The 12,697-nt window shown below is 46.3% G+C and overlaps 1 protein-coding gene and 1 pseudogene across 2 annotated transcripts in view; one reads left to right on the top strand and one right to left on the bottom strand.

Annotated features, from left to right (window-relative positions):
* Positions 1–12,697, bottom strand: part of RBM33 (RNA binding motif protein 33) — a 134,514-nt gene that overhangs the window by 100,303 nt on the left and 21,514 nt on the right. For both annotated transcript variants that reach the window (XM_042976261.1, XM_042976270.1), the window contains exons 2-3: positions 10,705–10,783; positions 3,125–3,173 (exon numbers count right to left, since the gene is read on the bottom strand). In XM_042976261.1, coding sequence (XP_042832195.1) covers positions 3,125–3,173; positions 10,705–10,783 — 128 coding nt within the window. The remainder of the gene's footprint in view (positions 1–3,124; positions 3,174–10,704; positions 10,784–12,697) is intronic.
* LOC102964361 lies at positions 11,301–12,547 on the top strand (annotated as a pseudogene).

Here is a 12,697-nt window from a genome sequence, read left to right as displayed (position 1 = left end):
GCGGTTCGTGGGTTCAAGCCCCGCATCAGGCTCTGTGCTAACAGCTCAGAGCCTGGAGCCTGCTTCACATTGTGTCTCCCTCCCTCTCTCTGTCCCTCCCTTGTTCACACTCTGTCTCTCTCAAATATAAACAAACATTAAAATAAAAAATTAAAAAAAAAAAAGGAGACCAAGGGGCACCTGGGTGGCTCAGTCGGTCAAACATCCGACTTTGGCTCAGGTCATGATCTCACAGTTTGGGAATTCGAGCCCCACACTGGGCTCGGGTGGAGCCCATTTCTAATCTTCTGTCTCCCTCTCTCTCTGCCCCTCCCTTGCACATGCGCTCAATCTCCCTCTCTCAAAAATAAACATCAAAAAAAAAAGAAAAGAAAAAAAGGGAGTCACACAAATCAACTAATGCAATAAAATAAAGTAAGACTACATCCCCAGAATAGTCAGCATTACCATCCAAACCAAACAGTGCTTTTCCATCTTTACTGATACGCGACCAGACCAAACGTCTCGTGAGATGGGGACGAACGGACACCAGAGAGTCTTTAGGGCTGGTGGGCCATCCTGATAGGAACACGGGGCGAACAATGATGCCCAGGCTAGCCCAAGGATAGAGATCCGGTTTCACGTAAAAAATACTTCACTGTGTTCAAATATTTTCACATCCAATTGGTGTTGTTCACTAAAGTATCTTTAGTAATTACAAAGGGAAAAAAAGGTGTTTACGTTAGGGTAGTGAACTCCCACGTACAGCAAGAGCACTTCGAAGTTGCGCGAAGTCGCCGAGTCAGAAAGAAAACAGTAGCACTTTCCCTCTGTGACCATGACCCAGGAAGGGCGGGCTTGTCACACCCTGAGGCCAGAGCCTGAGACCCTCAAACATGGACGGGCCGAGGGGCAATCTCACTGGTTTTTCACTTCCAGTATTTCGATGTGTCCCCTTTTACTTACAAGGGATCATGTGCATTTAGAGGTAACTAAATTAATTCTTACTTAAAGTTACAGGTGATGAGAGCCACTTAAAGGAGGAAAGTTGAGGTAGACTGAAGCCAGGCCACTTGTAGGCCAATGATGCAGCAGGAAACAGGAGAAAGGAAAGTGGCTTCAAAGAATCCTACAACTAATTCATGTATTAGCAAAAAAGCTAATCCTGCAACATAGTTACAAGAAAATGGCAGCACTGGTGTTTTCTTCCAGAACAAGACCTTCATCAACTATATCATAAATAAGTATAAAAAGAAACTATAATCAGATCTAATAAATCATGTGACTTTATCACCTAAAAGTATAATGAGCTTACATGTAAGAACTGTGGACAGTAAGAAACCACCACAATCTTAAAACTTTAAAAAACTAAGCATGGGGTGCCTGGATGGCTCAATTAAGCTTCTGACTTCGACCTGGGTCATGATGAGTTCAAGCCCCTTATCAGGGCTCAGCGTTGTCAGTGTGGAGCCTGCTTGGGATTCTTTCCTCAATCTCTGCCCCTCCCCCACTTGCGCTCGCTCTCAAAATAAACAAACTTAAAAAAAAAAAAACAGCATAAAAAACTACCTTGATATTTATTTAGCAAGAACATCAAGTGTTTTTAAACTGTTAATAAGTTCTCAAAAATTTAGCGCCTCTGGGGTGCCTGGGTGGCTCAGTTAAGCGTCTGACTTCGGCTCAGGTCATGATCTCACGGTTTGTGGGTTCGAGCCCTGCATTGGGCTCTGTACTGACAGCTCGGAGCCTGGAACCTACTTCAGAGTCTGTCTCTCTCTCTCTCTCTCTCTCTCGCTCAAAAATGAACAAAAGTTAAAAAAAAAAAAAAAGGAATGTAGTATTTCACTTTAATCTTTGGATTTTAATTTTTTTTTTATGCTTATTTTTGAGAGAGACAGAGTGACAGAGACAGACAGACGGAACATGAGTAGGGTAAGGGCAAAGAGAAAGGGAGACACAGAATCGAAAGCAGGCTCCAGGTTCCGTGCTGTCAGCACAGAGCCTGATGCTGGGCTCAAACTCACAAACCGCGAGATCATGACCTGAGCCTAAGTCCGACACTTAACAGACTGAGCCACCCAGGCACTCCTCTATTTTTAATGTACATTTTACAATGTTCAAAATACACTGGCAGTAGTATAAACATACGTGTATACGTATACACAACATACAGATACACACACCTTATAAATACACACATTAAACATAATTATAGCAAAGTTTTTACTTGATCAAGAAGGTTTACAGAAACCTGTATTAGGTTTTAGACTTCCAGTCTCATTTACCTGAATGCGTGTTATATTTGAATAGGACTCTCTTTAACCATATCTGCAGACTCTCAAAAAGGAAATGCAGTGCATTGGGGCGCCCGGGTGGCTCAGCTGGTTGAGCATCGGACTCTTGATTTCAGCTCAAGTCTGAGCTCACAGTTCATGGGATCAAGCCCTACATCTGGCTCCACGTTGACAGGGTGGGGCCTGCTTGGGTTCTCTCTCTCCCTCTCTTCTCTGCCCCTCCCCCACTCACACTTTCTCTCTCTCAAATAAACAGGTATTTTTTCAAAGGGGAATGCAAAATATTAGCCTCCCAATACTAGTTTTCTTACGAGCACATGGTGGTTTTATGCTGCTGCTTTCCCAAACTCAACAGCTGCTGGATGCCCCAGGCAGAGTGAGAACTAAAACGTTTGTGACAAAGGACTGACCTCTCGCATAGTTACTGGACAACTTACGAACAGATTAAACAGTCAGCTCTCTGCAATTAAAAGATAATTCAAGGGGCCCCTGAGTGGCTTAGTCGGTTGAGTGTCCGACTTTCGCTCAGGTCATGATCTCACGGTCTGTGGGTTCGAGCCCCGTGTCGGGCTCTGTGCTGACAGCTCAGAGCCTGCTTCCGATTCTGTGTCTCTCTTTCTCTGGCCGTCCCCCTGCTAGTGCTTTGTGTGTCTCTCTCTCTCTCTCTCTCTCTCTCTCTCTCTCTCTCTCTCTCTCTCTCTCTCAAAATTAAACAAATATTTAAGGAAGAAAAAAAAAGGCAATTCAAATTCCAACACAGGAATGTGCACCCCACGCGGGAGACACACTCCTCTATGCTGAGTGCAACGAAGCGCCTACAGGCGGGTTTCAGGAAGACCTCAACTTCTTACCTTTTTGCCAGACAGCAAATCTTCTCCAAGTAAGTCATCTTCAAGTTCACTGGGGAGAAAAAAAACAGGCAGTTAGTGCGCTGTCCCTACAGCGTACAGGTCTGCAGGTCACTGGGAGTCGTAGCCGGGACTTTGGGGCTGGGGCACCGACCCATGCAGTTTGCTATGCTTTCCTTTCCCTTCACTAATAACGAAAATGTATTTTCCAGTGCAGGGGAACAGGTGGTCTTTTCCGTGTGGGAGGCTCCGCTACAGGGGGCAGCTCTCACAGGCTCAAGACCGCCACTGTTTGGTTCGGTGGGAGGTCTGCGCTTCTCCGGACCTGGTCAGTAATCCGTAAAGGAAGAAACTATAGTAACAGCTAGGCCTTTCTTTCCCTGCCTTAAAAAAAACCTATGACGAAGTAAGAAAAGATACCCAACATCATCAACTAGGAAAACTCAACCCAAACCACCGAGAGACCACTGGAGGCTCATCAAACTGCAACAACCGAAGAAACGAAAACGACGACGCTGACGAGAACACACGAGTAAATCACAGTAATTGCACCACACGGGAGTCCTGCCCGTACTGTGACGTTGTGTCGTCAGCATGCTTATGTTCTGAAGTGATCAGAAGCAGATTATGTCACAATTAAAACAGAAACCTTTACCAGATCAAAAAGCCAAAGACCTTTCCCGCTATGTATTTTGTCTGTTGGTTGGTTGATGAAGATGGCTACCGCTAAATTTCATTCTTGGTTCTGGGGAACCCAATGTCTCAAGAACAAATGCCTCTTAAGGACAACACCTGGAAGGAGAAAATCAGACTGCGTTTCTTAGGTGCGAATGCAGCACTATTGCTATCAGGGCTGTTACTCTCTTTTACGAGCATTGTGCTTACGAATTTCGGTAAGGTCTGCGGGTTTGGAGCATTACTGTATCCAAAAACCGTGTTTACTTGCAGTGTGCTGCTTTGCAGAACACCAGGATCTATACAGGAATGCCTACAGGAGTTACCGCAGAAATATGTGTTTCTACACACTTTTAGAACTAGAAACAATTCGAGAAATCGTTTTCACTCACGCACCTTTTGTGTTATCTTAGGTTACCCTGTATAAACCCTTTACCTTCATATTATAGATAAAGAAAACAAGGACAAGATTAAACAAGTGGCCCAAAGTCATTCGGCAATGAGATCCAGGACAAGAGCTTACCTGTGGGGTAACTCTGTCACCGACCTGTACGAACCTGTATGGATAAGACAGCTATGACACAGTCACACAGGACTTCTTCCAACACTTCCGCAAATCACGTTATCACCTCTCAGCTACAACGTCTGCTTCTTCCGTGTTATAGTCAGTAGGGCCCATCCTCCACAGGAGAGGAAAACACGGGATCCATTCACAATACTAACAAGACCCGCACTTGAGAACTGATTCTAGATGACCAATTCACTCGCCCCTTTGAGGACAAGCCCCCCGCCAGGCTGTCACTCTGACAAAAATGAAAGGTGACACTGTCAGCCTAGGGGACACTGAGAACGCCTAAAACCATAATACAAAAAGGCGTTGGTAATTAATTATACAAACAAAAATCTAGAAACTACCCCTACCTTCTGCTAACAAGAGGTGTATACGGAAAGAAAAAATCAGTCTTTGATGACTACCTATTTTTCCTAAACAAAAGCATTTTTCTAAAAAAAGATAAAAGAAAACTAACAGTTATAAATGAGTGAAGCGTACACGGATGGAAAATAGTTGCTTCTGTGACTAACAAAGACAACACCATGAAATAAGAAAGCAGGATGGGAGACAGAAGGATTAAGCCCACACAACCACAATAGACATGAATTATAGCTTAAGAAATCATGAAATCAGCGTATTACGTGCCAGGAGCCATTTAAGTGTTTCACACGTGTTAGTGTTCTTGTTGATTTAACCACCCCATTATATAGATATTTATATCATCCCCCATTTTTTTTTAATGTGAAAACAAAGACCAGGAGGTGCTAAATCATCAACTCAAGGTCACCCCGCTAGGAAGTGGCGACATCAACAGGTGAACCGAGATGGTCTGGTTCTGGAGTCCAAATCCTAACCACTACGCACAAACCCCCCCACAAAAAGTAAATGTACCTCCAATGTATTTCTCTACTGGCATCAAGTTGGATCCTTACAAAAGACGTACACAAAAGGAAAGAAATTTATACACTATAAAGCACTACCAAAATTACACCATCACCAAAAACAACAATGACCTAGCGGGAGTGCCTAGCCCAATCAAGTCCGTTCAAAGAGATGAGGAGTGCACTTTTTTGCTGGGGCCAGGGGGGCCGGGGACCCGGCAGGATGGACAAGGGTCAGTCTTCCCACTGCCAGGATGAGATCGGGAGTGGCAAGGTCAACAGAACAAGGAGGTCCACTTGGGCACAGTGGCCTGAAGGCCAACCCTGTGGAAATGCCTCCCGTGCAAAAGAAATATGCTGGGAAAGTAAAGGCGGAAGGCGAACAGGCAAATTCTGCCATCGGGAACTGTGTCAGCGTCCAGCTGATCACGAATGGCCAAAAAATCACAGCCTTTGTACCCAAAGTCAGTTGGATGAATTTTATCAAGGAAGATAACATGGTTCCAGTTGCTGGATTTGGTCGCAAAGATCCGGCTATCGGTGACATTCCTGGAGTTCGCTTCAAGGTCATCAAAGGAGCCAATGTCTCTCTTTTGGCCTCATGCAAAGGCAAGAAGGAAAGACCAAGACCCTAAGCTTTGATGACAAGAAGGTAACAATAATAACAAAAAGAAAAAAACCAAAGAGATGAACAGTTGGGCCCCTGCCAACAACCGCAGCCATGTGGGCCAAGGAAAGGAGCCGGGGCTGGGTGAGGAGGGTCCTTCCTCCAACTGCCAGACTCCCTCGGGCTTTCAGCAAGCATCGCCCAAGACTCTTATGTTTCTTATCCAAGATTAGAGACAATCACCTCTCTAAGGGCAAGTACACTTTTAACTAATAAACAGGAGTGGGGCACGTGGGTGGCTCAGTCAGTTAAGCGTCCGACTTCGGCTCAGGTCACAATCTCACGGCTCGGGAGTTCGAGCCCCGCGTCGGACTGCCCGCACAGAGCCTGCTTCAGGATCCTCTGTCCTCATCTCTCTCTGCCTCACCCCCACCCAGGCTCGCTCGCTCGCTCTCTCTCGCAAAACTAAATAAACACTAAAAAAAAAAACCCAAAAACTAAGCAATATGTGTACGCTGAAAGACATTTTCAAGAAATGAGTATTTTGTGGTCAGCCACGTGGCTGCAGCCTTTCAAACTGAGAAGTGAGCGATGACAAACAGCGCACTGAGTCCCCTCGTCTCTGCGTGCCTCCTCTCTCCAGGCCACCCTCCTCCGGTCTCTGCCGCCTCCGTTTACTGGAAGGTTTCTCCGGGAGGACTCGTGCAGGCTCTCCTGGCCTTGCTCCTGGCCGGCCTCGGGCCATGGGATGACCCAAGGGAGTATTACAAAGCGGGAGGAGAGGGACTGCCCCTCCCCTATACCTGCACAGTCCGTCCAGCCTGCTGCCAGCACCGCAACCCCCACGGGGCTCTAGGGTGCCCCCTCTTCCCCTTCAGGCCCGCTGCTACTCCCTGCACACCTCGCCGACTCTGACTGCTTCTTTAACCCTCTCCCGTAAGTAGCCCCTTCAATCAAATGACCTCCGGTTGAAGCCTCAAGAATGCGGTCTTTCTCCTGCATGGATACAGACTGATAACAAGCACATCCTTGAAAAAGACTTAAACGCTTCAGGTGTTGGTTTAACAACGACATCACGTCCTTCCAAATATTAAACACTAATGCAACACGGCAGCAAGAGCTGATCATGACCATTTCTGACTCACTCTTCCCCTTAACTTTCAAATTTCTCCTTCTATCATCCATAGTACATGGAAGAGGCTGTTTTATGCTTTTAAAGCATCAAAGAAACGCACATGATGCAGAATCCCCGTATGCAAACACGCACTGAAAACGAGTGAGGAGAGGAGCCTGTTCACAAACAGCGCTGGGACAGCCGCCAGTCACACCAGGGAGAACAAGGAAAACTCGAGCCCTGTCTCATGGCAGAGCCACAACCCAATCCCTTCACAGCAGAAAGCCAGCTAACATCTTGACAACGGAAACTCCCACTGGACAGACGCTGGAGCAACTCAGATATTAATAAAAATAGTCACTGCAATGGATCAACATACACACGCAGCACTTCAATCTATGAGCTGGAAACGATTCCACAACAAAACTCCCCTTTGGGGGGTGCTAAGGGCCTGGCCCGTTATTTTGAAAGCTGGCGAATAAAAGTTAAGAATCAAGGGCTTATTGAGCAGCTCAGGGGCAGGCAGTTCACGTAAGTCACTTGGATTATCCATCCTGCTCTGCCCATTTTCTCACCTGAATCATCTGATCGGCGTCTGGATCTATTAATCTACAGAAAATGCACGAGAAGAAGGACACACTAAAAACACTCCAGGGGATGCAATCAACAAGAGCGTAACTTCTGCAAGACAAACCACCTTGTTTCTTCACGAAGGTGTAGAGACTAAAACAAGATGTGTGAGAACCCACAGATGAAGCAACACTTAAAAGATCTACCAGTCAATTATAATACAGGGATCTAACCTGGACTCAATTCAAACTATAAAAGAGCATACAGACACATGTCCACACTCTGCGTGCGTGCGTGTGTGTGTGTGTATGTGATACATTGATATTTATAGGAGACAATCAGTAACAGAACATAACATTAAGGGAATTTTTAAAAACAGCACTTCCGGGACACCTGGGTGGCTCAGTCGGTTAAGCGTCCAACTTTGGCTGAGGTCACGATCTCTCGGTTCACGAGTTGGAGCCCCACGTCGGGCTCTGTGCTGACAGTTCAGAGCCTGGAGCCTGCTTTGGATTCTGTGTCCTCCCTCCCCTCCCTCTGCCCCTTCCCTGCTCGTGTTCTCGCTCTCTCAAAAATAAATAAAACATTAGAAAAAAAATTTTTAAATCACTTTCTTGTGGTTGTTTATAAATACTATTGTATTTATAAATCCTTTATTTTTTAGATAACAATCTGAAATATTTCCAAATGAACTCATGTCTGTGATTTGAGGCGGACTGCAGCTTACAGACAAAACAAGATTGGCTTTATACCAATAAATGTTGAAGCTGGCTGATGGTACCTTAGGTGACTACACTATTCTATTTTCACATATTTTTGGAATTCTCAGTAAGTTAAAAAAAAATCAATCAATTTAATCAATTTCAGGCATATTATAGATCTTAACTATAAAAAAAATGAAAATTTTACCAAATTGAAGAACACACTGTATGTTCACTAATGTGAATATAAAAACAAAACAAAACAAAACAAAACAAAACAAAACACTTTACAATTTTCATAGGAAAATTTCTGGTATGTACCAGAATACAGGGTAGGTGACAAAGAGTGGAAAGCACCTTGACCAGCATCACACGCCTCCTCAAAGTGCTGACGTCAGCAAGGCCACGGCACTGCCGAAGAGCGTTCCTGACAAATACACAACCTAAATCTAGTTCTGAGGAGATGCCTGCAAATCCATATTGAGGGTGAGTCTACAAAACAAACAGCCCGTCCTCTTCAAAAGTGTCAAAGTCATAAGAGACAAGGATAAATAATTCTCCAGATGAAAGACGGGACAAAATGCACTGTCCGATCCTGAACTGAAACTTGAACCAGTAAAAAAGAAAACTCCTTTTTGGCTATGAAAGTCCATTTTGGGGAGAACTAACAAAACCTGAATAACCACCACAGATTAAGAATTAGAATTCCGTATTTGTTAACTTCATGATTTGGAAATGAGAAAGTGAATGTCCCTGTTCTCAGGAAATACACAAGGAAATCTACGTGCTGCGGTACATCAGCAGCACACGGGTGAGGCGAGCGGCCCGCTGGAAGCGCGGCAGGAAGGAGAGCTCCGAGAGAGGGCGCGCAGAGGGCGCGCAGAGGACGCACACGGCAGCAGGCGTGGCAGAAAGCAACTGTGAGCCTGGGGGCTCGTGAGAGTGTCTGTGTCACTTTTGCAACTAAGTCTGAAAATGATTTCAAAGCATACTGTATTCATATTTTAATTTAAAAAATACGGGCGCCTGGGTGGCTCAGTAGGTTAAGCGTCCAACTCCGGCTCAGGTCATGATCTCACGATTTGTGGGTTCAAGCCCCACGTCGGGCTCTACGCCGACAGCTCGGAGCCTGGAGCCTGCTTCAGATTCATTCATTCATTCATTCATTCTCTCTCTCTCTCTCTCTCTCTCTGCCCCTCCCCCACTCATGCTCGGTCTCTCTCTGAAAAATAAACAATAACATTAAAAAAAATTGTTTTTAATAAATAAACAAAAGCCATACAGGCTTACACACAGATTATACAGCTGATTATATTATTTATAAAAATCTACTTGAAGGCTACTGTTTAAGGGAACATGTGTCACAGACTGGGAAGAGGGACCTCCAAGTACAAAAAATAAATTTCAGGAAGTATAACAATCCCTAAATCGGTAAGGGAAAGACAAACAACCCACAAGAAAACTACATATAGACAGGACTAGACAACCGACAGAAGAAAACATCCAAATGGCAAGTAAGCTATTAAAATCTCCTTTATATTTTCCTCAGCTCCCCACCATCTTGTGAACAAAGCTAGCTTATCAGTGCTTCCGTAGGGCGGTTCTCTCCCAGGAGGTTCTGCCGTGGGCTCGAAGTGATCCGTTACAGACTGGGAGCCACTGAATACTCACCTTAATGCAAGCCGTAAGTCCGTGAAGCATACGCTTCTCAACGCAGGTTATTCTGCCAAAGTTCTGGGGCCTCACAGTCTTCAGATGGCAATCAGGATTTTTACTACAGAACATCACTGCTGTTCTTTACTCAGACCTATTTACCTTTATTACTAAACTTCCTGACTCCAACGATGAGGTAATTTTTTACACCGCCGACACAGTTTTTAAGTCGTTAAGAAACGTGTAAAGACGAATCCTCATTCGAGAACCCCGCCACCCAGACTAAGCCCCACCACGTACTTCCCCCGGTACACGCCCCTCTCCCAGCAGAGCTGCTCATCAGAAGTAATCACTAGAGAGACCTGACACTGATCACTACTATGTGCATCTTAAATACTTTTAGTGCAGGTGTATGCGTATTCGTAAAGATAGTTCCATCTTCGCTACTAATCAAAGAAATAAAGATACAAATTATAGCTAGATACTATTTTACACATATTGGCAAAACTTTTAAAGTCTGGCCAAATACTGGGAAAGCTCTATAGAACGAAAGAACTCTGGCATACGATCTCTCCAATAACAGCTCTGGGCGCCCATCAAGTCAATACCACCATCACTGTGTAAAAACACAGAAAGAGGTAAAGACAACAGGCCGGGAACAGGAGCCCGGAAGAAAGCCTGCCACCCCCAGAAGGCCCTGGCGCCCTCACTTGGGCCCGGCAGGGACAGGCCCACTCGGAGAAGAGCACCGGGCAGCCAGCACAGCGCTGTCAGTACGGCTCTGTGCACGGCCCGGCGGCAGAGCAGGGAAGTTCTCGCCGTCCCGCACCTGTCCCAGTCCTCGTCCGCGGCTCTTCTTCTCCACGACCGCTCTGCACCAGGCTTATCAAACTGGTCAAAGTCATCATCTGTGAAAGAGAAGCCACGAAAGTCAGTCTTACTAAAGTAAAACGGACACAGATATTCAAATACAGGCGGTCCCTGACTTACACGGCCTCAACTTACGATTTTCAACTTTACAACGGTGCAAAAGCAACACGCGGTCCGTAAAAACTGTACGTCAAGTTTTGAATTCGCGTCTTTTCCCAAGCTAGCAAGCAGCATGCAGTCCTATGCTTTCTCGTGGTGAACGGCGGTGAACGGCAGCGCCCAGGAGCCACAGGATGAGGGTAAATCGCCAGTAAGGCAACTGCCACCTGCACCCAGACGGCTGCTCCACGTGTCACTTGCCATAGTCTCCAATGCACCACACAGACCGGCCAACGCTTCATTATAAAACAGGTTTTGTGTTACGTGACTCTGACCAACCGGAGGCTAATATGATGAACGTTGCGAGCACATTTAAGGTAGGCCAGGCTAAGCCACAGTGTTCAGGAAGTTAGGGGTATCAAATGCCTTTTCGAATTACAGTATTTTCACCTTGTGACAGGCTTATCAGGACATAAGCCCACGGTAAGCTGAGGAAGATCTGTACTGAACCGACTTGTTTCTTTCAAGGATGCCTGAAATGACGTTTTAAGATGTCAAAGTTCTGGCTCTCTGCTCCCTCCTGTTTGACACATGGCCACTTCTTGCGCCGTGAGCGCTGCACCCCCGAGACACAACGGAGAAGGTCTACATGTTCCACTATGATTCCACCCGTAGCAAATTCGATGCACGGTCAGCGCTAAGAACGGGAAACCTGTCGTCAAGGGAAAGCCCATCTCCATCTTCCAGGAGCGAGATCCTGCCAACACCAACTGGGGAGACGCCGGTGCCGACTCCCCTGTGGACTCCAGTGGTATGTCCACCACCACGGAGAAGACGGGGGCTAACGTGAAGGGTGGAACTGAGAGGGTCATCATCTCTGCCCCTTTTACTGATGTCCTCATGTTTGTGATGGGCGTGAACCACGAGAAGTACCGCAACTCCCTCAAGCTTGTCAGCAACGCGTCCTGCACCACCAACTGCTTAGTCCCTCTGGCCAAGGCCATCCATGACAACTCTGGCACTGTGGAAGGACTTATGACCACAGTCCATGACATCACTGCCAACCAGAAGACCACTGACGGCCCCTCTGGGAAGCTGTGGTGTGACGGCTGAGGGGCTGCTCAGAACATCATCCCTGCATCTTCTGGTGCCACCAAGGCTATAGGCAAGGTCAACCCTGAGCTGAATGGGAAACTCATTTGGCACGGCCTTCCATGTGCCCGCTGCCGACACGTCAGTCATGGATCTAATGCCACCTGGAGAAAGCTGCCAAATACAATGACATCAAGAAGGTGGTGAAGCAGGCCATTGGGGGGCCCCCTCAAGGGCATCCAGGGCCCCAGTGAGGACCAGGTTGTCTCCTGTGACTTTAACAGTAACACCCACTCTTCCACCTTTGATGCTGGGGCTGGCATTGCTCTCAAGGACCACTGTGTCAAGCTCCTTTCCTGGTATGACAATGAATTTGACCACAGCAACTGAGTGGTAGATCTTATGGTCCACATGGCCTCCAAAGAGTAAGAGCCCCCTGGACCACGAGCCCCAGCAAGGGCACAAGACGAAGAGAGAGGCCCTCTGCTGCTAGGGAGTCCTGCCCCCAACTCATTCCCCAACACACTGAGACTTTCCTGACCTCCGCACGGTTTCCATCCCAGACCCCTTAAAGAAGGGGGAGGGGCTTACGGAACCCTACCTTGTCATGTACCACTGTCAAGTACACAGCACCCACATGAACGAATGCACGAATAAAATACAGAAGTTCCACATACAACTGTTAGAAATGCTTTAGCCATTTTTAATAATTAAAAAAATTAGGTACAAAGTTACCGAACACTATTAAGCATGAAAAATCA

The sequence above is a fragment of the Panthera tigris genome, chromosome A2 (assembly GCF_018350195.1).
Source record: "Panthera tigris isolate Pti1 chromosome A2, P.tigris_Pti1_mat1.1, whole genome shotgun sequence".
NCBI classification, from domain to species: Eukaryota; Metazoa; Chordata; class Mammalia; order Carnivora; family Felidae; genus Panthera; species Panthera tigris.
This window is presented reverse-complemented; position numbering and strand designations above follow the sequence as displayed.